Here is a 27,976-nt window from a genome sequence, read left to right on the forward strand (position 1 = left end):
GCTCGCCAGTGGGCATTCTGGGAGCAGCTTGAGGACCCGTCGCCAGAGCGCAGCGAAGGCGCTCGCCACGGCCCGCGTTCCCACGTGCGCTCTCCCCGCGGGTCTCCGCCTCCCGCGCCTTGACGGAGCCTCCCTGGGGCGGAGCGGGCAGGCCCCGCCTCGGCTGCCTTCGCTTTCGTTTCCTCGCGGCGAGGCGCTGCCCGGAGCGCAGAGCGCGGCGGCTGCGCGGGGCGAGCATGTCGGACCCGGCGGTGTCTGGCTTCCTGGCCAAGCTGCTGTGCGCGCAGGGGGGCCGCCTGGAGCGAGCCGCGCTGGGGCAGCAGCTGGAGCTGCCCGAGGAGCAGCTGCGCCAGATCCTGGAGGAGGCGGGCCAGGAGAGGTTTCTGGTGCGCGCGGAAGGAGCCGCCACTTGGGTGCTGGCCGTCTCCCCGCTGCGCCTCTGCGTGCGCAAGGAGTGTCCCGGCTGCCCGCAGCTCCACCTCTGCAAGCTCAACCTCAAGGGCCGCTGCCGAGCCAGGTGAGGAGGGGGCTCCGGAGGGGGGGGCGCCGGCCTCTTCAAGCACTCTCGACAAGGACGTCGGAGAAAGTTCTCTTGGGGTGGTGCCAACATGGTCATGCGCCAGACCCGGGGAAGGGAAAGGGGCCCTTGAGGGAGCAGCCCGGCAGGCGGAGCCCGTGACTTACATCCTAGGAGACCACACAACACAAAACACTCTTGCTGGATGGAGGTTTTATTTTGTTTTTTATCTTATATTTTGGAAATGCACATCCAGGCCCCCCCTTAAATTCTTTGGGGGCCCCCAAGAGAGTGGAACCCTAAGCTATAGTTTGTTTAGCATATACATAAATCCGGCCCTGGCCATACCAGATGCCTGACGGGCCTCTTGCTTTATTTAAAACGCTGATTGTCTTAACAATAAATAAAGGTGGTTTGGGGCAGGACTTGGGAGGCCAGATCCCCACCCAGCTGTGCAGCTGAGCCTCCCCTGATGTTATTATTAAAATTTATATGCCCCCCCTTCACCCAGCGATCACAGGGCGGTGAGGAGGAGGCAAAGGACCAAGCGCATCATCTGAAACTCCTTGGAGGAAAAGGTGGGGTGTATGGGCGTAGCCAGGGGGGCGCAGGAGGACAGAATCCAATCTGAGGTTCCGCCTGCCTAACAAAGCCTGCCCCCCCAAACAAAAATCCTGGCTATGCCCCTGGTGGGATGTAAATGCAATAAATGATTAAATCCAAGTGCTTTGGATTCCACTATTATTAAGAGTTAATCTTGTACTTAAATCTCAGAAAGTTAAAAGTGCTTAACTCTCTCCCCCCCATGGTGTTCTCCTTTCTATTTTTTTAAAAATATTTTTATTCATTTTCCACAAAAGAAAAAAAACAACCATTTTTTATACAATCAATTCACATTTTATCACACATTCATCTCTTTTTTAAACTTCCCTCAACTCCTCTGCCGATCTTTTGTTTGCATCAATATTATTAACGCATTTCTTAACTTAGTATGGCCTTTAGATATCTCCTTCCCTTCTCTTATTTTCTTTTTAACAATATTCCTCTGTTTTTCACAGAGTCTCTTGAAGACCAACAAACGTTATCTGTTCATCACACATGCCTTTCAGATAATCTGTAAATCTTCCCCAGTTCTCGATGAACTTTTGGTCTCGTTGATACCAAATCTTCCCTGTTAGTTTGTCCAGTTCTGCATAATCAGTCAATTTCAGTCTCCATTCTTCCACCGTCGGTAACTCTTCCTATTTCCATTTTTGGGCCAGAAGTATTCTCGCTGCTGTAACTGCGTATTGGAAAAGTTTACAGTCTTTCTTACTTATCTCATTTCCTACCAATCCCAATAAGAAGGCCCCCGGTTTCTTAATAAACGTATATTTCAACATCTTTTTCAATTCATTATATATCATTTCCCAGAAGCCTCTCACCTTTTTACACTCCCACCACATATGATAGAATGTCCCTTCTTTTTCTTTACATTTCCAACACTTATTACATGTTTTGTACATTTTAGCTAGTTTTACTGGCGTTATATACCATGTATATATCATTTTCATCACATTTTCCTTTAACGCAGTACATGCCGTAAATTTTAATCTTTCATTCCATAATTTTGACCATTTGTCATATTGTATATTATAACCAAAATCTCTGGCCCAATGTATCATTACCGATTTGACCTCTTCATCTTTTGTATACCACTCCAGCAACATTTTATACATTTTAGACAAATTTTTATACTCATTATTCAATATCTCTAGTTGAAATTTTGATTCTTTTTCTCCATATCCATACATTTTACAATCTTTTTTAAACATTTCACAGACCTGATAGTAGTGCAACCAATCATAGACAAATTCTTTTACTTCTTCATAGGGTTTCATTTTCCATTTCCCCCCTTCTTTAACTGTCAATTCTCCATATGTTACCCACCTCCCCCTCATATTGATCTTTTTTTATGCTCATCACTTCTAAGGGTGAAATCCAGTGGGGGAGTTTAAATTCCAACAAATTTTTATACCTGTCCCATACATTTATTAATGACCTTCGGAAGATGTGGTTTTCAAACCCTTTATGAATTTTCTTCTTTTCATACCATATATAGGCGTTCTCCTTTCTAACCATTTATGTTTCTTTAAAATATTAAATATCTTCTGTAGATAATGAGAGCCAACAGTGCTATAATGCTGAGATCAAGCCACCCACAAGTTAAGGGATTTTAGCATCTTACTGAAATCCAAGGGATTTGAAAGTGCTTCCAGTAAATGCCTTTCTGGAACTAGATTAAAATGGGGGTCAAAAGCTCTTGACAATACTTGAGTTGCAACTTGTAATGTTTATCCATACCCACTCAGAAACAATCCTCTATCCTGAAAAATAATGCCATGCCGTGGTCACTAATCAGTTGTGCGGTACAGTATAAGGTCCTTTATAAATCAAAGTGTTTGGGCTATTTAGTTTAGCCCTGAGGGTGGAAGATGCCGACTAGGCAAAATAAGATTGCATGCACACATTACATTTAAAGTACTGTGTTTATGTGAAGCTAATGGGCCATCGAATCTAATGCACACCTCAAATTTCAAAACCTTGAAACCAAAAAAGTATTTGCTGGCGCCATCAAATCTAAAGTGCACCCTAATTTTCATGACATAATTTGGCCAAAAACGGTGCGCATTAAATTCAAGTAAATATGGTATCCAGGGAACTCACAGAGCTACAATTCCCAACACCCATAACAACCATAATTCCCAGGATTCTTTGTGTGGGAGGCGGGTGCTTTTAATGTCTAGTGTGGATGGAAATGTGTCTTAAATTGTAAAATCAAGCCTGTTTTCGAACAGAGTTTGTGGCTGGACATGTACAGTGGTACCTCGGGTTACATACACTTCAGATTACAGACGCTTCAGGTTACAGACTCCACTAACCCAGAAATAGTACCTTCGGGTTAAGAACTTTGCTTCAGGATGAGAACAGAAATTGTGTGGCGGCAGCGGGAGGCCCCATTAGCTAAAGTGGTGCTTCAGTTTAAGAACAGTTTCAGGTTAAGAACAGACCTCCAGAACGAATTAAGTACTTAACCCGAGCTACCACTGTAATTAAGTTTATAAAATGGCTACCTTCATCTGAATGGAAACTTGGTGAGGAACCACCCATGTAGCTTCTGTGAGGGTCTGATGATTCATCATTTGTGAATCCTGCAGCCCCCAAGTCACATGAGAAGCGAAACTGAAGGCAAACAGAACTAGCAGGAAGGAGCAGAAGGGCAGAGTCTAAAGGTGTTCAGTTGCTAGGGAGCTGCTGCGTTTGCCTTAAGTTTCGATTCTCATGTGAGCTGGGCTGGGAAAGGTGGAGCCTAATCTGTGCTGGAAACTAAACAAGCCTTTAAGGACAAAGGAAGGCAGATCAGAGAAGGAACATGTCTGACGCCGTTGTGTGCAGTTTCATCACGAAGATCCTTTGCTCTAAGGGAGGGGGCTTGGGCTTCAGTGAGCTCCCCTCGCTCTCGGGGCTGCCTGAGCACCAGCTAGAGGAGATCCTGCAGGATGCAGGGAAGGAAAAGTTTCTGGTTGTCCCCCGGGACTCCTTGCGCCAGGTGCTGGCTGTGTCCCCAGTGCGGCTCTGCCTGAGGAACAGTTGTGGGGGGTGCGAAAACCTCCATATCTGCAAGAACTACATCAAGGGCAGATGCTTCAGGCCGGCTTGTGGCAGATGGTGAGTGTGAAGGAATGAGAGAATCTGTTGTTATGGCACAATGATAAACTGAATAGCAGGGAAATCAGCATCTTACAAAGGGAAAGCTTGTGGCTTGGTCTGTCAGTCCCCCTCCTTGCTCACCACAAACACAAATGTGCCTAGGCAAACTGATTTGTGACAAGAAAATCCTCCAACTTTGAGGATACACCAAATTGCTGACTTTTTTTTTACTGAGTGAACTCTGGCTTCTCAGATTTCAGCAGACATTGCCTACCAGTGTTTATCAAACGTGAGTCTCCAGCTGTTGTTTGACTACAACTCCCATCATCCCTAGCTAGCAGGACCTGTGATCAGGAATAATGGGTGTATAGTTCAACAACAGCTGGCGACCCAATTTTGAGAAACACTGGCCTACACGCTTCCTTCAAGAGTATCTAAACGACTATAAAGTGCTGAACACCTGAGTTTTGTGAGGGTTTTGAGAGAAGAAATGAAAAGTGAAGTTCTCAGAGAACTGAATTCTTTGCCCACTACCACATTCTATACTTTTATGTACACCTGCGGAATTGCAACATATAAGAACCCTGGATATGCCACAGTAGAAGTACTACTAGTAAATTCTATATGAATTGTATTTAGATAATTTTGCCCTGAAGCAGAAAGGGATGTCCAGTCCTTCGGCACCAGTGTCAGATTTTTTCCCCTTTTTCTTTCTTTTTATTTGAAAAAAAATAATTTTATACAGTCTTAACATCAGAAGGTTTTACAATGATAATAACCCAAATACAGTCAAGAGCATATCTCATATGTTTTCAGTAAGTAATGGGGGAGGGAGGAATTGGGGTGCACCTGGAAAACTGTTAAGGATGTATATGTGACTTAAGAGGTTAAAATGATGGAGTCTAAAGAAAGAGAATAATATTAATGAAGAGCAAAACAAAGGATTATTTGAAGAATTTGGTACTACTGAAAACAGTGTCAGATTTTCTAGTGTCAGCATTGCATGGGATTCCAAATAGGTACAGTTTCAAATTCCTTTGTGCTTCCAGCAACAGATGTTGAGCTGTCTGGGTGACTACTAGGTGACAACTATTTTTCCCCCACTTGTATTTTTTCATGAGTGCAACTCAAAGGCACAAACTACACAAGCCCTTGTAGTCAGTGTTAATGAATTTTTCCTCATTTTTTCTGAGGTGGAGATTTTGTGTGACTCATAATATTGTTGATCCAGGGTTGATTTGCTTTGTACAAAAGCCTTTTCATATTTTTTTTACCTATATAACCAGTCCTGCAAGGAAGATTTCATGAGTCTCCCTCTGCCGATCCGTCCAAGCAATGTTACACATTCTGTTGTCCTGAAGAAGCACTGGGAAATCCTCCCCGCTTCCTTAATTTAAGACTAGAATGAGAAAAACACAACACAGCCTGAGGGGTTGAAAGGCAAAGCAGAGAGGTCATGCAGCTAAACCATGGCTGGTGAACCTGTGACCCGGATGTTGTTGGACTCCAAGTCCCATCAGCCCCAGCAAGCATGGTCAATAGTCAGGGATGGTAGGAACTGGAGTCTAACAACATTCTGTAAAAGCACAGGCTTCCCATACCTGATCTAAACAGTCAGGTTGTAGCAATTCTAAAACAAGTCCCTTGATACAGTATGAAGAAGGTGGTTTTTTAAAGTCTGAGCTGTTTGCTTGTGCTTTAAAATACCATAGGGGGGGGTGGGGCTTTGGGAATCCAAAGGGTGTACAATTATACTCTGTTTCCTTTTATTTTGTTTTGCTACTAATATAAAAATGGGGAATTCGTGGAAGGGAATTGGGGTCGACCTTAGAAAAAGATTTTTAAGAATAAGTACTGATGTATAAAGACTGAGGTTTATAAGTTAAAATTGGTTAACTAAAATGAATTAAATATAATAAGGTAAAATTTGGGGACAAGAACTTGCTGAGCTAAAAATTGGAACTGGAATACAAGAAGGGGCGGTGTGGGGAAGTCAAGGAAATTTGTTATTGAAAGTAAGGAATGTAAATTTTATGTGTTTTTAATTGTTTTTTTGTTTTTTCTCTATTTTTTGAAAATTTCAAAAATAAAATAAAATAAAATACCATCGTCACTAATCTCTTGTGTTGTTCTTGTAAAGTATCCTGTCAGTCAGACTTTGACCTCGGTTCCTCAGAATAAACACTGAGCAGAATCTGTTTCTAGGAGCAAAAATTCAGCTCCTGGATTGTTTGGGCCTTGAATCAGATTCCAAAAGGAGAACCAAGAGTAGACTCAATGGATTGGAATCTGCCAGAAATAATGCATTAGGTGCAGACACTGAAATGATACCTTAAGCTGAAATCTCACAGCATGAGAATTGGGTGGAAGGTATTCAGTGTGATTACTAATTTACCAGCCTTATCAGTGTGGTGACTGATGTGTGTATCTAGGAGGAGGATTTGCATTTTGGAGCAACCTTGAGCAATGCTGTGCAGTGCTGACCACACAGTGGTGGAGAGCAGGGTCTTCCCTCCCCACAGCAATAGACCCCCAGGCAGTGCTTTGCCTTCAGCTGCAAGAGTGAGTGGCGACTATTCACGTAAACGAGGCACTCAAGGACACGGTTGTGGCACAAGCTAAGCATTCTCTCTGCCATTATTGATGTCTGCCATGCTGAGGATCTTCAAATGTTTTACCTCACCTTGGTATTTTGTTTCTTGGTCACTTAAAAGTAGGGAATCTATGGCCTTTAAGATGCCTTTTTCCACAACTCCCATCGTTCCTGACTTGGTCAAGCTTCCTGGGGCTGTTGGGAGTCCAAAAATATCTACAGGCCAAAATTTTCCCATCCTTGGTGTAGAGTATGCAAGAATTTGGAAAATGTGTTCAATAGAACAGAATAGATAATACAATTTTTTTAATAGTACATTATTTCAAGGAACTCAGGTTATTGTACAAATTCAGGATTTGTAGCCTACAAAAAAGTGAAGGGTCCTTGGAATATGTAGGCTCTCACTCCACATGTGTATTCCCAGGTATTTCTGATACCTTGATTATGTTTTTTCTCCTTTTACTTTTATCCTAGGGCATGCAAGTATTCTCATGAAGTTTTTTCAGAGGCTAACCGAAAAGTCCTGAAGGCTCATGAACTTTCTGGGCTCAATGAGAATGAACTGCGTGTTCTCCTCCTCCAAAATGATCATTTTCTCTGGCCTGATGTAAGTTATGAAAATACTGTAGCATCACCTAGATGTTTGTTTGCCCTCTTCTATAGGTTGCCTTTTCTGAAACTTTGCCTGGTTTATTTTTTGTGAGTCAGCAAGATCATAACATTTCTTTCAGGGAAAAAATCAGATGGCCCAAATATCCAAACATAGAATATTTTGCCATAATTTCTGGAAATAACTAACAGCATGTTCACAGCAAACAGTAAAAATCTCCACTGTCTTCAGTGCGCCTTGAAGAGGGTATTCTCTGTAGGCACATGTATGCACACACAAGAGAGAGAAAGGCCGAGTCCTCAGCCACAAGGTGTATTCTCTTCCTCTGGAATTTTGAAGAGGCCTCCTCTTGCTGCTACTACAGTTTGGGTTTGTAATCAAATTGCAGACAAATCTGTTAGTATAACCCCTGCCACATGCCTTCTTCCTTATGTGGAGTTTCTGTTGCCTGATTAATTGAACACTTTTTCCATAGGAAGAAGGGAACTCCAAATGCAAAATTGGCATGTTGAAGAGAAGAGTTCAGCTGATCTGCAATTATGCTTGCTGTGTTTTTCAAATATCACCCTGTGCTCTCCCTGCTATATATTCTATAATATCACTGGATGCTACCTACTAGGGCTGGGTGATCTATCAATATATTGCCCCAAACCAGTTTGAAGTTCATATCACCATACTGGTTTCAGAATTTTCGACCTGACAGTTCATCGCAAATCATGGTGTGTAGGTGTGCTATGCAAAAACCATGCCACGGGAAAAACTGAAGCCAACCAATGCCTCTACATAACTCCATCCATACTTCAGACATCGTGATATATCAGTATAGCACAATGTTACCTGGTGATATATCGTGTATGTCTGGGTATATCGCCCAGGTATGAGGAGCAGACCACAGTGTCAGCTTCACTCAGTGGTATATCGCTGGTGAAACCACCACTGCTGAGTCCCTTAGCTAGCGACTTGCTCCAGCGAGTGTTGCTAGCAGAGGGACTCGTGAGAGGTGGCGGTTTTACAAGCAATATATCGCTGAGTGAAACTGCCATCCCACTCTGCCCTCATACCATGCAGAGGGAGAAAAAAGTGCACCGGTGAGGCTCCAATACAGCTTGTTCCTCCCTCTGCATCTTTAATCTGCTCGGCTGAGGAGAGTGTGGTTGCCGCTCCCCTCAGCCGAACAGTTAAAGGCTCACCGAGCCCAGCACTGCCTCCCGCACAAGTGGTGGGAGCAGCGGGGATGGCTCTGCTGAGGATACAGAGCCCTCCCCGTCCCTGGCAGAGCCGCAAAAAGGAGCCCCATTGCTCTCCCCACAAGGAGGGGGAGCACGGGGGATGACTCAGCTGGGGGTCAGGAGCCCTCCCTTGCCCCACCTAAGCCCTACAAACAAGCTGTGTTGTCCCACAGCCCACTAGGCACTGAGGTGAAACAGCCTCAGCTCCTGCGGTGAGGGCTGTGGCAATTTCACCCAGCGCCTTGCAGGCTGAGGCCAATGCAGCTTGTTTTTTCAACATTGCAGCATATCGTCAGACCACAATGTTTGGCTGGGGTTGAAAAGCTGAAATCGCCCAGCCCTAATACTGTGATACTGACAACCAGATACCTCCTGGCCCTACTGTCTACACATTTTTAAAATATATCTCTGCAACATAAGTAGGAAGTCTTCAGCTTCTGTATGTGATACAGCTGCTAAGGATATTACCAAAACTGGTGTATTTGTCCACATTACCTGCAATTCAGACCAGTGCAGTATTAATTGAAATTCTTGTGTGTTTCTTACTTTCACTTCCTGTTTCCAGGTATGCAATTTCTACAATAAAGGGGATGGGAATTGTGCCCAGCAAGATAATTGCACAAAGCTTCACATTTGCCGGTATTTCCTGAGAGGGGAATGTAGGTTTCCTAAGTGCAAGAGGTCTCACAACCTTTTGCAACCAAATGCTCTAAAGCTGTTGCTCGAAGGAGGAGTGGATGATCAAGTGGCCTGGAACATCCAGACAATCTGCGAACACAAAACTGCTGTACTGTCCAGAGAACTGGGTCCTCGCAAGGGTGAGTGATTTATAGGAAGGGGCTTGTGGGCACCATGTACTGCTTGCATCACTCTGGCATGTGAAAGGACCTCATTTCTCCTCATCATTTGAAGCCCTTTCCCATTCTTTTAGGTAATTTTGCAAGACCTGCATCAAGTGGAGAAAAATCAAGTGCAGGAAATCCGAGAGAAGCCAGACTTAAGCAAGCATCTAGTATACCTAATCTCATGGACCTCAACCTCGGCCCTGGCCCAGGTGAACCAATTTACTTTCTTAGCAAAGGATCCAAGTTGATTGAATTAGGCCTAAGATAGAATATCTGCGTTCTCATGGCAAGATACAGGGATGAGCTTTAGCCCCAATATGCACTATGAGTCCCCTTTTAAACTTACATTGATCAATTACCAACTACATTTTTCAGCAGTTGCCAGAAATTTGGGTAACGCTGATGTTTTCATAGGTATGTGCCAATAAACTCAGATAAATTTGGGGAATGGCGGAATATACAGTGGTACCTCAATTTTTGAGTGTCTCGGAAGCCAAACGTTTCAGTTTTTGAATGCCAAAAACCCAGAAGTACAGCCGTACCTTGGAAGTCGAACAGAATTCATTCCGGAAGTCCGTTCGACTTCCAAAATGTTTGGGAACCAAGGTGTGGCTTCTGATTGGCTGCAGGAAGCTCCTGCAGTCAGTCGGAATCTACGGAAGCGGCATAGACATTCGGGTTCCAAAGAATGTTTGCAAACTGGAACACTCACTTCTGGGTTTGTGGCATTCAGGAGCCAAAACTTTCGAGATCCAAAGTATGGCTATAATGGCTTCCATTTTCGAACGCACCTCGGAAGTCAGATGGTCTTCCAGAACAGATTACATTCGAGAACCGAGGTACAGTGGTACCTCGGGTTAAGAACTTAATTCATTCTGGAGGTCTGTTCTTAACCTGAAACTGTTTTTAACCTGAAGCACCACTTTAGCTAATGGTGCCTCCCGCTGCCGCCGCACGATTTCTGTTCTTATCCTGAAGCAAAGTTCTTAACCCGAGGTAATATTTCTGTGTTAGCAGAGTCTGTAACTTGAAGCATATGTAACCCGAGGTACCATTGTACCACTGTAATATATCCCACAAACAGCGTAGATTGCATACACAAACTGCCACAGTATGTTACAGTGCTGAGTGCTACTGCTCCAATTTTGTCAGACAGCCATTGTAATGGGTTTGGCTGCACAAATAAATAATATTTGACAGCCATGCTTTGCTCTACTTTAATCTTTTCCACCAACCCCATCCAGCATTCTATGAGTCCTCAGTTCTCCCCTGCGTAATGGTGGTAGTGGTGGGGTCTCAATGCCTGCCGATGTGTCCCTGTTACATGTGGATGGTACCATTCTGGACTAGTAAGCACTTACATATGACTGCTGCTGCCACCACATATTTGGTATATATCTTTCTCTCACACACAATAAACTACTTCTGTTGCATGTGAACTGACCCAGACCCTGCAACCCTCCTTGTGAACCTCCTTGGCAAGAGATCTGGAGGGCAGCAATATGAGACGGGCCTCCTTGTGGAATGCCTGGCCTGGCACCTTCGTTGCATATCTTTAGGCGCCAGGCAAAAACACTCCTCTTCTCCTGACCTTTGGCTAATTAAACAATCTGTGGCTTTTAAACTCTCTGTGTGGCGAGGGGTGGGTATTGTTTTTGTTTGTTATTATGGTTTGTATTTTTGTGTTTTTATATTGTAAACTGCTCTGTGATCTTCGGGTGAAGGGCAGTATATAATTTTAAAATTTATTAATAATACCAACTTATATCAGTTTTATAACAATGTAGCTGTTGTTGCCTCTCAAAGAATTATTTAAACTAGTTTGATGCTGATGCTGATTTAATTCTATTTGGGATCCCTCACTCACCCAACCCCAACACAGTTCCCGGGGGGGGGGGGGAGAAAAAGGTGCCCCTGGTGCCATGTCCACTTCAGGTAAGATTGTGGTGGATCACACTCTGTCAGTCTTAAAATTAGGAACAATGCATTGTGCCTTGTAGCATAATTTAGGGTTGATTCCCTGTACTCCTAATTTGCATTAGCCTTATCCTGAACTGACAGTGTTGCTGGCTGCTCTTTGTCGGTGTTTGGATTTGGATTTGATATCCTGCTTTATCACTCCCCTTCAGGAGTCTCAAAGTGGCTAACATTCTCCTTTCCTTTCCTCCCCCACAACAAACACTCTGTGAGGTGAGTGGGGCTGAGAGACTTCAGAGAAGTGCGTGGCTTTGTCGAAAAATGAAATTTTTTATTCAGAATTTTTATAAAATACATATAACAATAAACTAAGAAATCCAAGCAAGGTATAGCGGTGAGCGTAGTTGCCTTCCAAGCAAGGCACATATATGATGCCTCTTTGCATGTTTTATCACGCGATTCTTCTTAAGCAAGGTTTACTAAAGATTATGTTCCTTTATTTCTCCCCCCGTCCATCTTTCACAGGTGTCAAAGCCACTCCTTGTACTAAACCACCTCAGAACGCAGAGAAGGAGAAAAGTGATGAGATATGTCTTTTCTATGTCTGGCGGTTCTGCAAAAATAAAAGTAAGTCCCAACAGACAAGTCCAAGGCCCGGTTTCCATTTAGGCCTTCCCCACAAGTAATAATGCTTTCATTTGCTTTGCCAACTTTGCTTACATTGCTTCCACCTGCCCCATTTGCCCACTCAAGAAATGGCCTTGGGTGCAGCAACAGGATCCAGTGTATCAGAACGAGGGGTGAGGGTGTCAAAGAAACTGGAATGTTGGGACGGGGAGGGGGCTGGAGCTCTCTGCTCCCCCAACCATCACATTTGATAGTCATATTATTTGTCTGATGAAAGGATATGCCAGGTATTGATTTGTAAATGTTGTTGGCATCTGTCTGCCTCAAGGCTCAGTGGAGTGTGTGCCGGGGGGGGGGGTTAAGTCAGACTGCTGTGTTAGCAGCACTGAAGTGACCTCCCTGGGGTGTAAGCCTGGGCTGCCCACCCTATTTTTTATTTTTATCTTAATTGAGTAGTGATGCTGCCATTGAACGAGTGACCGGGTACTGTTACGGGCTATTCAGTGGAAGCTTAACCTGAGCAAGACCTAACTGCAGATGGCAGGCTGCCTTAGGAATGAGGAGTTTGTGTTTTTGCTTGTCATGGATGAGATCAGCCTCCTGAAGCAGCTGCTTCCTGGCCCTGTCTTGCTGCCTGATCTTCACTGGCAGCGGGGACTAGGAGCACCTCTTTACCAGCTCTGGTTGTAGTGCATCTTCTCAGATAAGAATCTGTCTAACTACCATCCTTGGAATCCTCCTGCTAGATTACTGTGATCAGTGTGAGATGGCCCTAAGTTTAAGTCACTTGTTTGCTTTTGAGTCTTGACTCAAGTCTTGCTTCCAGTTCAGGACAGTGGTGCCTTGTCATTCAGACCATGAATGTTCTTTGACTCTGCTCTGATACTCTGCCCTGTTCCCTGAGAAAGGGGGGGAGAGGCTCTGCTTGATGTTCTGTTATTTCCTCAAATAAAATGGTAAGAGTTTCTATATAGTGGCATCCACACTGTGGCATTTCTTACAAAAATAAACAAGGGTTGGATCTGTGTCCAGACCTTCTGCTCTGCATCAGTTCACGTGCTCGTTTGTACGTCTGCTGTCCTGTTTCCACATCAATGTCAAAATGTCAATGTCAAAAATAAGAAGACATATAAATTCACTTTTTTACAAAATATATTTTGTATACATTTACTAAAAAATAAATGTATATGCATCTTAACCTATAATACACATTTTGATACTTTTTCATAATACATTACAATCAAAAATTGTTTGTTTGTTTGTTTCTTTGTTTATGCTAAACAAAAGCATTAAAAAGAAAGTGAAAATACAATGTCCTCTTTTGCAGATAAATCTTAACTTGTCCCCCACAGAGAAAGGTGAACCCTCCCAGCTCTCGCCTGGGAACTTCCCTTGCTCCCCCCATCCTCCCCCTGGCGAGAGCTTCTCTTCTCTGCTTCTGCCACAGGTCCTTCATCAACTTTCCATCTCCTTCATTTGTGTGTGCCGCGTCTTGTGATCGATTATGTGGGGTGGGGCGTACTTGGATAAAATACCCAGTATTTTATTCAATTTGTCACCCCTGCTCTTGGGTATACATTTGCTGATTCTGCTTGTTTGCTCATATGTTTCTCTCTTTTTAGCATAATTTGACTTTTTATGGCTTTTAATAGCAGCTGTGTTAGCCACTTTCAGCATTTTGTTAAGGAAGATTTAAAACATACAATGTTTTACAGACATGCAGAAGTTGGACTCTGATTTGTTTTGTTTTATCACCTTGCATATCAGTTGAAGCAACCTGTGACTCACTTTTGCTTGTTCTCTTTGCAGCTAACTGTAACATGATTCATTACGATATGCCTTATCGATGGCAGGTACAGACTGCAAATGGTTGGAAGGATTTGCCCCGAAGAGAGGAAATAGAAAAAGCTTATTCTGACCCAAGTATTAGCAGGTATAAAGCTGGTCTTGGTATTCCACAGATATGTGCAGACCTCTGCCAGTCAGCTGGTCCCACAGACATGCTTAAGCTGAGTGGGCAGTTGCTGCAATGGAGGAGGAGTGGGGGGGGCCTTGCCTGGAAACACTCCCCACCCACCCCCAAAAAGGGGGTGGGATGAAGGGAAAAAGAGTCTCTCGCTGAGGGTGAGTGGCTTGGAAGGAAGCTATCTACAGTGAGGGGGGAAAGTATTTGATCCCCTGCTAAATTTGCCCGTTTGCCCTCTGACGAAGAAATGACCAGTCCATAATTTGAATGGTAGGTTTATTGTAGCTGTGAGAGACAGAATAACAACAGGAAAACCCCCAGAAACCCAGAAGACAAAAGTCAGAGATTGATGTGCATTATAATGAGTGAAATAAGTATTTGATCCCTTTGCAAAAGATGACTTAGTACTTGGTGGCAAAACCCTTGTTGGCAATTACAGAGGTCAGACGTTTCTTGTAGGTGGCCACCAGGTTTGCACACATCTCAGGAGGTATTTTGTCCCATTCCTCTTTGCAGATCCTCTCCAAATCAGTAAGATTTCGAGGCTGATGTGTAGCTACTCGAACCTTCAGCTCCCTCCATAGATTTTCGATGGGATTTAGGTCTGGAGACTGGCTAGGCCACTCCAGGACCTTAATGTGCTTCTTCTTGAGCCACTCCTTTGTTGCCTTGGCCATGTGTTTTGGGTCATTGTCATGCTGGAATACCCATCCTCGACCCATTTTCAATTCCCTGGCTGAGGGAAGGAGGTGCTCACCCAAGATTTGATGATACATGGCCCCGTCCATCGTCCCTTCAATGCGGTGAAGGTGTCCTGTCCCCATAGCAGAAAAACACCCCCCCCAAAGCATAATATGTCCCCCTCCATGTTTGACGGTGGGGGTGGTGTTCTGGGGTCGTAGGCAGCATTCTTCCTCCTCCCAACACTGCAAGTTGAGTTGATGCCAAAGAGCTCAATTTTGGTCTCATCTGACCACAACACTTTCACCCAGTTCTCCTCTGGGTCATTCAGATGTGCATTGGCAAACTGCAGGCGGGCCTGTACATGTGCTGTCTTGAGCAAGGGGATCTTGTGGACTCTGCAAGATCTCAGTCCTTCGTGGTGTAGTGTGTTACCAGCTGTTTTCATGGTGACTATGGTCCCAGCTGCCCTGAGATCATTGACAAGTTCCCCCCCGTGTAGCTCTGGGCTGCTTCATCACCTCCACGAGATGAGATCTTGCATGGAGCCCCAGACTGAGGGAGGTTGACAGTTATTTTGTGTTTCTTCCATTTGCGAATTATTGCACCATATTCTCACCAAGCTGCTTGGCAATAGTCTTGTAGCCCAGTCCAGCCTTGTCCCTGACATCCTTGGAGAGCTCTTTGGTCTTGGTCATGGTGGCTACTTTGGAATCTGCTGGATTGATTGCTTCTGTCGACAGGTGTCTTTTGTACAGGTACAAGCGAACGAGCTGGGATTACAGGTAAGACCTCTCCCTTACAGCAGGTGCTTCTAATCTCAGCTCTTTACATACAGTGAAGATACCAGGTAGCCTGACATCTGGCTGGTTGATAGGGGATCAAATACTTATTTCACTCATTATAATGCACATCAATCTCTGACTTTTGTCTTCTGGGTTTTTTCCTGTTGTTATTCTGTCTCTCACAGCTACAATAAACCTACCATTCAAATTATGGACTGGTCATTTCTTCGTCAGAGGGCAAATGGGCAAATTTAGCAGGGGATCAAATACTTTCCCCCCTCACTGTACCAGCTCCAAAAGTTCTCTTTCCACTCCCCAGTTCATGAACAGATGGAATGAAGTCTTGGGGAAATGTTCGTTATTGCTTGCTTGAAAAAAAATATTCTGAATCTCAGAAGCCAGAACAGCAAGAGGGATCGCTGCACAGTGAAAGCAGCAATCCCTCTTGCTGTTCTGGCTTCTGTGATAGCTGCGGAGCCTGCATTCCCTCCAATAAGACGCACACACATTTCCCCTTACTTTTTAGGAGGGAAAAAGTGAGTCTTACAGAGCAAAAAATACGGTACTACAGAGAAGTTTAGGAACTTTTGCTGGAATTACGACGTGTTTGTTATGATTATGTGTTAAACCATAACCTTAATGCCCACAAGAACATCTCACACCAAAGGAATAAAGAAAGCTTGATTTATTATATGAAATAGCAGTGACAGAATATGTAAATGCTGCTAAAGACCAAAAAATTACAATTTAAGCAGGCAGCAACTCCTACAATACACGCCCACCCACCCCTTGTTATGAAAAGTGAAAGATTATTTTAAAAAGCCTACAGAAACGTAGGTGTGACGGTTTTGCTAGCAGGACCCATACTAAGAGCAAGAAATGGAAAGGGAAGAATATACCTATCCTTAAGGCAGAGTGGGTGTGTGCTGTTCTTGAGAGCACTGAGAAGAAGAGAGTTCCTCTCTTTGGAGCTGGAATAGGAGCTAAAATAGCTACTGGCTACAGGAAAGTTTTAGTAATATTTTTAGCTAATGCCTTTTAATAGGGAAGGGAGGGGCTTTCTAATGAGTAAATTCTGCTCATTTTTCACCTTGTCCATCTCCATCTTGCAAATTACGAGTTTGGAAGAACTCTTAATTTCTTAAGGAGAAAATGACTAAAACTGGCCATCTTGTTTGCTTCCCACTCTGGTGTTTTGCTTTAACGGTGAAAAACTGTGATCTTAGTAAATGATTAACTGAGCCTTGTCATCTTTTTGTTTGTTCCTTGCCTTTGTCTTGATAGCCTCCTATTCAAGTGGGAGGTAGACTGTACTTGGGAACTTAATTTGTATGGCATGAGGCATTTCCTGAATGTTGTGAACTGCCCTGAGATCTATGGGTTTAGGGCGGTACACAAATTTAATAAATAATATAATGCCTTTAGGATAGTTTTGAGAACAGGCTGGTACCAGGGTTCAAAAATGGTTCAACGTGGAGGGTCTCCTGTCTTAGAATTAATGTCAACCGTCTCATTTTGCCATAGTCTAATAAACCACAGAAATAAGTTCAGATTCACACCTTATTGTATCTGTAAAGTTGGTATCCATTTACAATTAGACATGTTCCCTCTTTCACATTCGCGTAGTATTTCAGATCCAGAATACATCGATTTCAGCACCATGACCACTTCTATGTCCCATGTTCGACGTCTGTCCACCCCATCATCTGTTACCAAACCTCCTAAGTTTGTAATGACAACGAAGTGGCTTTGGTACTGGAAGAATGACCAGGGCCAGTGGACTGAATATGGGACACAGGTCAGTATGAATTCTGTTTGTCTCTGGTATTGTGCAGAATGCCTGCTGCCAGGGCCTCTGGACCTCTTCAGACATCACTTCTTGGAGAGAAATCTCAAGTCCATTAAGAGTCTCCACTTTTTGCAAACAATGAAGACAAAGTAACATTTGATCCAGGCTCCTATTTGTTTGGTATCATAAGTGACCCCCCCCAACAACTTATGCAAAAATGCTCCTTTGCACTATAATCCTATGTCCCACTGTGCTTAACGGTTTCCTTCCCAACAATAATGTTTAGAATTATACAGCTGGGCTGTCAGTATATTCCATTTGTTGTTGCAAGATATCTTTTATTTGATATCTTTTATTTGAGGATTTCGCTATAAAAGCCCTGTGTGCATCTAGGGCAGTTGTATTTAAATGATCCCTACTTTCATTTTAACAACACAGTAGATTCTTTTCATTGAAGATAAGGTTCAATTTATAAATTTTATTTTACACACACACACACACACACACACACACACACACACACACCCCTCTCTCTCTGGGAGGCTTCATAATCAAAGGTAAACATGCAGGAGTAAGGTATGAGGTTTATGGAAAACCCATACCACTTACGAGCTGTTCTGGAAAGGAGGGAATTTTGACATTCCTGCACTTAGACCATGGTAAGAATTGCCAACATTTGACACTCCTGAGCCCAAACCCCTTTCTCCGATTATTGCTGTTTCCCATTTCCTGATCTGCCAAAATTGTGTCGCTTAAGAACATAAGAGTCTGCTGGAAAATATACTTTTTATGGGTGGCTGGAAAAAGCAAAGCTCTTGTGGTGTAAATAGTCTTTTGCCTGCTATCCAGCTGCATCTGTGTTAATGGGTGGGAGGCAGAGGCCTGAGGGCTGAATGTGCTCCTCCTGGCCTCTTCTTCTTGGGACTCTGCCCAGGCCTCACTGGTCTTGCTTTGCACATTCCTTGAGTGTCTTTGAATTCTGATAATCTTTCTTGCATTCCTTGATGGAGGATGGAGGGGTGGGGTACGTGTAGAAACTATTCTACTGTACAAAGGTAAAATTGAATCCTCCTGTTTGCTCACTCTTGCCTCTGACTCTCATCCACAAGTGGCATATAACGCCTAGAAAGAAATGCAGTTCTCTGGCTGAAACAGGTTCTCTACTCCTGATGTATTATAGAAATCATAGAATTGCAGAATTGCAGAGTTGGAAAGGGATGCTGAGAGTCATCTTGTCCAACCCCCTGCAATGCAGGAATCTCAGCTCAAGCATCCATGACAGATGGCCACTCAACCTCTGCTTAAAACCCTCCAAGGAAGGAGAGTCCACCATCTCTCCTGGGAGTCTGTTCCACTGCTGAACAGCTCTTACTATCAGAAAGTTCTTCCTGATGTTGAGTCAGTATCTCCTTTTTTGTAATTTGAATGCATTGGTTTGAGTCCTACTCTGCAGAGCAGGTGAAAACAAGCATGCTCCTTCCTCCATGTGACAGCCCTTTAGATATTTGAAGATGACTACCATATCTCCTCCCAGTCTCCTCTTTTCCAGGCTAAACATACCCAACTCCCTCAGTCATTCCTCATAAGGCTTGGCTTCCAAGTTCTAAAGTCAGTTTCAGTACTTTCATTTTCATTTGCACTAATGTGCATCCAGTAAGCTGTTTTAGCAGTGTCTGTATTTGCATGCCAGTGGTATTACATAAGCATTTCATTTTAAATTGGGAAAACACTTGGCTGTGCTAATCCTAATGACTTTCATGTGGCTTTACTTGTCACATTTCACATTTTTCCTTTACAGGGTGGACAACTCCAGGAGTCCAGTTTAGGTTCTGATGACCTGGAGAATTTATTTCTAGCAGTTCCAGAGGGCAGTGTCCAGTTCAAAGCTGGCTCCCAGCAGTACGAGATCAGCTTCAAAGGTACTGTAACTACAATGGCCTGCAGTATATTCAAAGTTTCCCAGAATTCCATAGCATCTAAGAGACTAACTCCACCTTTGTATTCCATCGTAACATTTAATGCTGACTATGAAAATACCCACTTAAAGCTTAGAAATGATACACAAAGGAAGAATTGCAAGGGTGCACAGAGAATCTGCCATTCTGCTCTCAAATTCCCTTGGAGGTGTAAGACTTTTTAGTTGGCTTTTGGTGGCCAAAGAACAGCTGCTCTGCTTCACCCTTTACTGTTAGAAAAACAGAAAGTTGGCTTGTGTTCTCTGACTTGCTGAATTAAAACATGTGTCCTCTTTTTCAAGATATGAAACAGAGAAACTTGCAGTATCAAACCCAGAGAGAGGTTCGGAGACGCCCCAAGTTTGTTTCCTCTGAAGATGTAAAGACAAAGAAGGGGTATAAAGTCAACATTTTTATCATCTTTTGCTTTAAAAAGCAGACTATCCAGCGTATGAAATTATATCTATCTGTGCTTATACCCCAGAGAGACTGAATAATTTCATTACACACTTTGGGAAAATGTGCTGTCTTGTTTTTAGTCCCCTTATGCTACCATAGAGTGTTTGGCTTGTGTGGTTTCTGACCATGGTGCCAGACGATGATTAGAGCCTAGTTTCTCAAACTAGGATTTGGTAAGATGTCCCTGGAATGAGACATGTGAGAATGGTGGATATATAGTTCCAGTGCGGTAAATAAAGAACCCTAAATGAGATAGGCTGCCCTCACACGACCACAAATCCTTGTGTGTTAGCATTGCACCTTCTCTCTCTCTCTCTCTCTCTCTCTCTCTCTCTCTCTCTCTCTCTCTCTCTTTCTCTCTCTTTCTCTCTTTCTTTCTTTCTCTTTCTCTCGCTTTTCTTTCTGTCTTTCTTTCTTCCTCCCTCCCTCCCTCCCTCCCTCAACTGCTTGACATACAACACAACATTCAGTATGGGAAATTTCCTATATACAGTGGTACCTCTGGATGCGAACGGGATCCGTTCCGGAGCCCTGTTCGCATCCTGAAGCAAACGCAACCTCTGCACGTGCATGAGCGGCAAAACCCGGAAGTAATGCGTTCCGTTACTTCTGTGTCACCGCGGAGCGTAACCTGAAGGCACTCAACCCGAAGCTACTTCAACCCGAGGTATGACTTGTACATGTATTGATGAGCAGGGGAATCGCCTGCAGCTAAAGACAAAAATGTATTACTTGTGATAAGTGAGTACAGTGGTACCTCTGGATACGCACACCTCTGGTTGCATATCCTTCAGGATGTGAACGTGGCAAACCCAGAAGTATTTTTCCGGGTCTCACCCCGCACACATGCACAGAAGTGCTCTACTGCGCCACACGCTTGCACAGAACAGGCACCTCTGGTTGCAAATTCCTCGGGATCCGACCGGAGCTCCGGAACGGATCCCGTGTGGAGGTACCACTGTATTGTGAAAAAGAGCAATATACAACTCAAACATAACGTCAGCTGTCATGTTTACAGATAAAACAGTTTCTTATTGCAAGTGGCAGCAGCCATGAGGAGCTGCTGCATTTAGAGAAAAAGAAGCTGCAGTCAAATATGTTCTCTCTCTTCCCTCCAGCCACACAAATCAGACTCCAGCGTCCACTCCATTCACAGACTATCCAAACACCTGGGATAAATCAGCACTACCTGCAATTGGGTACAAGGTAACTGATTTACTGCAGGAAAGGATATAATTTTTCTAGGCTGACACTTGTACATGTCATTAATGCCATATATGTCTAGAAAGAAGATAGTTACATTTTTCTTTAGTAAAATGACAAATGCAAACATACACACTTGCGGGCTCTGAACTAACAGTGACTGACAAAGAGCAAGGCCTTCAGGGTGTAGAGGATTTCTTTGTGAAGATTTCTGTGGTTTGCCAAGATATTCAGCACTTGTCAGCTGATTGGTGGGTGGGAAAATGGGAACCACTGATATATTAAATGATATTGTGTATCACATTAGGATTTTGTATATTGCATAACTGTTTAATAATATAACAATTTTTAAAAATTGAATGCAGTCAGTTTTCTCTGGGGCCATGGGAATACATTCAACACATTGTGATACCTTTCATTTTAGGCTGTTGAAGTCATCAAGACGTCTCCTGAATATACTAAGATTGAGACTCTTTTTCAAAAGACAATGAGCAATTATGCCATCGATAAACTAAAAAGAATTCAGAATCCGTCCCTTTGGCAAATCTTCCAATGGTTTGTTTCTATTTTATCACATTATCCTAGTCAACAGTGCAAACCAGATGTTTAATCCCTGATTAATCACTGAAAAGCAGCATATGATCAGGAGTTTTAAAGTATTCAACAATTTCTCTCCCGCGTGGCTCATTCAAAATCTTCGTCTCTCAACTTGGGGAATTAAATTTTGAATGGCAAACAGCAGAGGGGTGAAGCTTAAAACATTAACTGCTTCTGTTCTTTTTAACTACAATAGTCCAACTATAGTCAGGTTGTTCATGCAGCTCATGTGTACAACCTCGTTGGTGCTGATAACTTTGCCTGCATCATATGAAGTTTGGCATGGACTCTTAAATCTTAGCACCTTCGCCTTCTTGGGTAAAAAAAAAAAAAGCTTTGAGGACAAAACTGGATAACTCACTAATCCTGGTTCTAGACATGGGCACACTGTAAACAACAAAACGTAAGTCACTTGCTTTAGAGTAAATGTAGTTCCAGTGCTGTGGTTCCCTAGAAGCAAGAAAAGCACAGAATATGGCATAGAATTCAGAATCTGTTTCCACAAACATTTGCCATTTCATTTCACGCAGTCTGACATCAGTGCATCCGTCATGTGAGGTTATTAACATGATGCCTATCAAGGACGTCTCTGGGCTGACACTTTCCTAAGTCATGGTGGGGATAATAATGCAGGTGATAATGACAGTGCAGGGTCTCGGGTTGTAAACTGTACCATAAATGCTCATCTTTTCATATTGCTGGCAGAATGAAACACATATGTGAAAGTGTCATTGTATTACAGTCAAGAATTTATGGGGGAGACATTTGTTGTGTAAAAAATAAATGAACAAAGTACTGTCTACTCTCATGGTGCTAGCTCAGTACTGAGCTCTTACCTATGTTCAGCTGGACTTCCTTGGCACTTTCCATTTGTTCTGGTTATCTCCCCTACTAAACTGGTGAAGATGGCCCTGAGGAGCAATTACTGCTTGACTCATCTACCTTTCACAGAGAGACCAGGGCATTGATAGAAACTGGCCAGCTGTGCCAGCTGGAAACTCCCAGAGTGTTTAGGAATCCTTCAAATCTCATTTGATCCAAATTCATGGGGCAGATTTGGCCCATCACTCCAGCAGAGGGCAGTGGTTGCTGCCTGCCTAAACTTCAACAGGAAGTGAGAAACGTTTGTTTCATTCTAGGCAAAAAGAACAGATGAAGAAGAAAAATGGGGGAAAGACAGTGGATGAGAGACTTCTGTTCCATGGGACTAATCCTTCTAGCTTGGAGGCCATCTGCAGTGACAACTTTGATTGGAGAATCTGTGGAACCAATGGAACAGCCTATGGAAAAGGTATGTAGAGTGTTAAATAAGATACCAGCAAGCTCACTATAGAAGCCACCGCCCCTGCTAAAAACTGAAATTAAAAAGCTTCAGGAGTTTCCAGGGAAGAGAGAGATAAACAAGGGTATTTCCCATTTGAAAGGATGTTTTTTAGATCAATGATGATTTCCCTTAGGAATCTGTTCCTGTGATGTGAAAGTTGAGGAAATTAAAATCTGAAAGAGCAGATTTTGGAGTTGTGATGGCCAGGTATGATCAAAAACCTGTCAACGTACAGTTCACCCTCCACCCCAAAAACAAAGAGGAGAGTGAAGTGAGTGCTGACTTCACCTCTCTTCCAATTTAACTCCCTTTCATCAGCGGTGGCTGGGAGCCCTGTGACCTGTTCAGGTGGCATGGCAAAGCAGGTGGCTGAGCCATCCCTCTCCTGAGCCCTGGGCAACGATCAGGAATGTTAGGACCTGTAGCTGAGCAACATCTGCCGCCCCCTGGTGTGAAGTCCCCTTGGTTTCAGGGGCACTTAGCACACACCAGTCTTTCTCACTGAAACAAGTGGGTTTTAAAAGTGCTTAAATTATGAGTTCAATGTGCCCTATTGTTGGTTTTAAAATATGATATGATAGGATATATTATTACATTACATTATAATTCATACCCCACCTTTTCCCCTGACAGGGATTCTTAGTGGCTTACAGATAAAAATAAGAACAGCTAAAAGCCTAGGGAGGGAAACAATTAGGCACTGAAAGATTTCTTTCCCTCCCCCCGCCCCAATCTATTAAAACTATACAAGTAATTACTATAAAAACAGCATAGCACCAGCCCTTCCTAGAAGAAGATTCAAATCCTGTAAGCTCTTACATAGGAGTAAGTTGCTCTGAGAAGACATGTAGAGTTGCACGAGACAGGTCCCTGCCCAAAGACGTTTACACTCTAAAATGTAACAAGAGACACGTTGAGGGTTGTACCGTTCATCTTCTTTCCATCCAGCTTACATGTTTCAGCCTCGGCCCAGTCATTGTTTGTCTGCCTCACCTCCTTGACATGGATGTTGTGAGGATGCAGTGGGAGACCTTCCTGTTTTGGCACACTCCGTTCCTTGTGGAAAGAACAACATACTGATGTGATAAGTCACACTTTGGGATAAGCTGCCATTGTGGTGGAGAGACGATTGGTTCTTATCTCTGTTCAGCCATGAGAGTGATGAGCTGCCCTTGGGACAGCCATTGTTTAGTCTCCTGGCTGGTGGTGTGAGGTGCCTTGAAACAAATGCAGGATTTAAACAAGAGTCACCTCATTTTTATATGGTTTGATTTTACTATTTTTCATAGTTTGATCTCATCCTCTATAAAATAAAATCAGTCAGATGCAGAACTAGAATAGTGGGCTGCACGTGAGGCAAATCAGTTAATGGACCGTTCGCACTTAGTATTCCAATGGATACTTCCGGGAACTGTATGTTGGAAAGTGCCGCCTATCAATCAGACGTGGGTTTCATAGCTTTTATGTGAGAAAAAACCATAGTCTGTTCAAGGCTCTGGCTGACACAGACTTGTTCTACCGCCTCATGCTCCATCTTATGGTAAAGAAGGGATTCTGTTTAAATGCCCCTAGTGAGTTGATTGGTAATCACAGTCCCCAACAGTGGTGTAAAGGAAGATTCCAGGATTTCTTTGACAAGCTCATCGCTGCACTTCAAAATGCCTTTCAAAAATACTTTTTTAGTATCCTATCCTTCCAAGAAGCCAGGTGGCTGTACATTTTTAAAACAATAAAATTTATACACTGCTTGATTGTAAAAAGCCTGAAAATGTTTTACTAAAAATAAAACTGTAAAATCAAGAAAAAATCACATCCATACTATAAAATATGCAAAAGTTAAAATACTAGAACAGATTTAAATTACCTGAACTTTCTAAGCATCTGGGTAGGTTTGTCTAAACAAGAAAGTTTTTTAGCAGGCCCTGAAAAAAGTGCCCAATAGGCAACCATGCTCTTATCAGTGCAGAGTGGCCACTATGTGGCACCCGTAGTAATGCCAGTTTCACCTCTAGAAGCCATTGAGTGGGCAGGTATGGGGTGAGGCAAGCTCATAGGTAGTCTAGTCCCAAGTTGTTAAGGGCTTTATATACTAAGAGCAACACCTTGAACTTGGCCCAGTAGCAAAGTGGCCAGCAGCACAGATCTCTTGAGCACAGGGCTTAGATGCTGACAAGGTCTCCGCCTACCAGCAGTTGTGCTGCTGCTTCTGCATCACGTCCAGGGCAGTTCAGCCATCCAGTCTTGAAGTAACCAGTGAGCTACTGTGGCAGGTAGATGGCTGTTAGCCATTTGGATCCTCACTACAACCGTGGAGTAAGTGTGACTGGCCGACCCCTGCTCCTTTAGTGAGCTTCCTGGATGAGTGAGAATTTCAACCTAGGCCAGCACAAAATCTGCTTATTCAGCCGCAGGATTGGGTTGGATGGAAGGGACTCGCTCAGCACTTCATGCGATGATTTCCCTCATATTAAAATATAGCACGTAATGCTCAGATATTTTACTATACAGTTGCCATTGACCATGGACTGGCCCAGCTCACTAATTTCAACTCGTATTTTTATTCACTTTATTTAAAATGGGTGATAATCTAACATTAGTTGTACTCGGAATAGACCCATGGAAACCAAAGGAATCAAATAACTTCATTGTTTTCATTCGTTGAGACAGAGCCATAGCTAGGTGATCTTGCGCCCCTGGCAGAACCATCCAGATTGTGCCCCCAGCCAGGGACAAATTATCTCTTCTTTCTGCCTCTCCTCCAACCCCCCCCCCCCTATTCAATTCACCCTCTATTTAAAACCTTTTCCTATGAAGCAATAATAAATATATTTATTTATGGACATATTTTTGGCCGATTTTGCACCTCCATCCCTGGCGGGGACCCACCTCACACACACCCTAGCTATGGCCCTGACTGGGAATGGATCTACTCTGAGTATGGCTTGTTTAGATATCACCTTATTTTATATACCATCTCAAACCATATCAAGGCAGCTTACAAATCCATTAATTCAATGTTAAAATATTCATTAAAATCTGGGGACTATTACTGCATGGAGTACCAAGTACTTCTAGTGTCTATGTTTTTAATTGCTCCATACAGGGAAAGCTTTCATTTAATTTCCTTTTGGTTTTAACTTTTTCCCAAAGACTTATCAAAAACGCTTGTGGTTTGAAATGTCTTCAGCTGCATGAAGTGTCAGCTGTCCAAACCTGTGTCAGCTCTGTTTACAGCACTCAACTGTATGTGCATGGACTTAACATTTTGAGCCCCTGCCTCTCGCTTCTTCCTAGGAAGCTACTTTGCCAGAGATGCATCCTGTTCCCACCACTACTGCCCACGGGATGCGAAGGTGAAGGCAATGTTTGTGGCTCAGGTTCTGGTCGGTGATTTTGTTGTGGGGAATGCTGCGTATACTCGTCCCCCAGAAAAATCCAGTGGCATGATCAACTGTTATGACAGCTGCGTGAATGATGTGGCAGACCCATCAATTTTTGTCATATTTGAGAAGCCTCAGATTTATCCTGCATATCTGATCTGTTATCGTGAAGACAGACCGTCAGGCTATGTAACCATAGCAAGAGGAACGACCTCCGGGAGGAGCAGCACCCGGGTGTATCTGCAGCAGCAGCACCCCTGGGTGCCTTCATCTCCGCCAGCTGCAACAAATTATGTCCCTCCCGTATCGGTTGCCACAGCTACAGCCACAGCCACAGCACGCGCTGCAACTTCCACTTTCACTCCCACATACCTCCCGAGACCGATGGCTGCCAACAACAACAACAAAGAAGAAGAAAAGAAATGTGTTATATCATAGACAACTAGATGGCATTTTCATTGCTGTTATGTATAATTTACGTACTGAAGTCTTGTTTTGTAATGAATCAGATTTTGGGGGAGCAATAGGTCTCTTCGGATAAGTAAGAAATGTTGAATCATTGCTGTAGGAAGACAGGAATCAGATACTCAGTTTGTATCAAGTAGCAGTGTTAAAATACACTGCATGAAGGTTTTACGGAAGCAATAGATCTCTTCAGATAAGAAATGCTGAATCATTGCTCTTGAGGAAGATAGGAATTGGATATTCAGTTTTTATCAGTTGGCAGTGCTAAAGGACACTGCATGGAGAAAAATGGATAACTGAATAGTCCATTATAGACGAAGCTGTAAAATTGCAGCATTTTTAATGTATATTACTGGTTTCATATGTTAAATAAAAATAAGTTTAAAGCCATTGGAATGCTTAGATTTCAATGTCTTACGATCTTTTATGGATAATGTTTCATATGTCAAATATGGTAGGACACACTGATACATTATTTTCTGTCCTACTAGATTGATATTAATCTGCGTTGTACCAGGGATATATTCCGAATGGTTGTATCAAAAGATATTCCTGTGCATTACGGCACAGTGCAACCTCCTGTCAAGCGTAAGACTTGGCTGGTTGCGATACTCTTTATTTCATTGGCCTAAGCTGTGAAAATTAATAAGCAGTGTTGGATGGCAAAAGGTTTCTTCCCTTTAGTATTTTAGCTGAGCAATATTATTACGTGCCTTTGATTGATACACATAATTATACATGAAAAATAGTTTCCTATTAATTAGCAGAGCAGAAGACTTTTGACATGAAACTTCTTGTCCAAAGGTGCTCAGCAACTTCGCTTCAGTGCACAACCCTGATAGGATGCATAAAAAAGACTATACTTGGCTTTTGATTTTAATAAAATTACTTGAAATTTTATTGGTTTGTTAACAATTCTGTTCCCAGAACATCTGTGAGTGGTATAAATCTGTTTGTGGTTAGTGCCGAAAAGCCCCAGCCTAGTAGTAACTGAGGCAGTGGGGTGGTGACAAAGAAAAGAATGGAACACTGAATAAGATATAGTCCTGTTTTGAATTTCCATTCCACTCTTTCTCAACTTTTTAAAAAAAGTGAGGATCTTAAGATTTAGGTTGGCCAGAACCAATGCTACATGAATAAGTCAATGCCTCCCCATGACTCTCTTTTCCATATCACAATAAGCTTGGGCCAGCCCAAATCCTACATCTACACCTCCAGAGAGAGTGCCTTCTATAAAAAGGCCGTTATAGCATGTGTGGCCCAATGCTGCTTTCCGTGGGAGGTCATCGTCAACAAAAAATCAGAACCTTCCTCCGGAAAAGTTTAATGAGGGAGGAAATGACT

At 43.2% G+C, this 27,976-nt stretch overlaps 1 protein-coding gene across 3 annotated transcripts; it reads left to right on the forward strand.

The window, feature by feature from the left end:
- Nucleotides 1-234: 234 nt before the first annotated feature.
- Nucleotides 235-27,532, forward strand: LOC128413517 (protein mono-ADP-ribosyltransferase PARP12-like). 3 transcript variants are annotated; one of them, XM_053387549.1, is made up of 13 exons: nucleotides 235-517; nucleotides 7,275-7,407; nucleotides 9,205-9,457; nucleotides 9,571-9,693; nucleotides 11,927-12,028; nucleotides 13,838-13,961; nucleotides 17,087-17,258; nucleotides 19,048-19,168; nucleotides 19,507-19,600; nucleotides 20,782-20,869; nucleotides 21,291-21,421; nucleotides 22,603-22,754; nucleotides 26,082-27,532. In XM_053387549.1, the coding sequence occupies exons 1-13, from the start codon at nucleotides 237-239 to the stop codon at nucleotides 26,603-26,605; spliced, it is 2,298 nt and encodes a 765-aa protein (XP_053243524.1). In that variant the 5' UTR covers nucleotides 235-236; the 3' UTR covers nucleotides 26,606-27,532. The 3 variants fall into 3 exon arrangements, with proteins under 3 accessions (XP_053243524.1, XP_053243525.1, XP_053243523.1); XM_053387548.1 differs by lacking the exon at nucleotides 235-517 and adding an exon at nucleotides 3,714-4,225; XM_053387550.1 differs by lacking the exons at nucleotides 235-517; nucleotides 20,782-20,869; nucleotides 21,291-21,421 and adding an exon at nucleotides 3,708-4,225.
- Nucleotides 27,533-27,976: the final 444 nt, after the last annotated feature.

The sequence above is a fragment of the Podarcis raffonei genome, chromosome 5, assembly GCF_027172205.1.
Source record: "Podarcis raffonei isolate rPodRaf1 chromosome 5, rPodRaf1.pri, whole genome shotgun sequence".
Taxonomy (NCBI): Eukaryota; Metazoa; Chordata; class Lepidosauria; order Squamata; family Lacertidae; genus Podarcis; species Podarcis raffonei.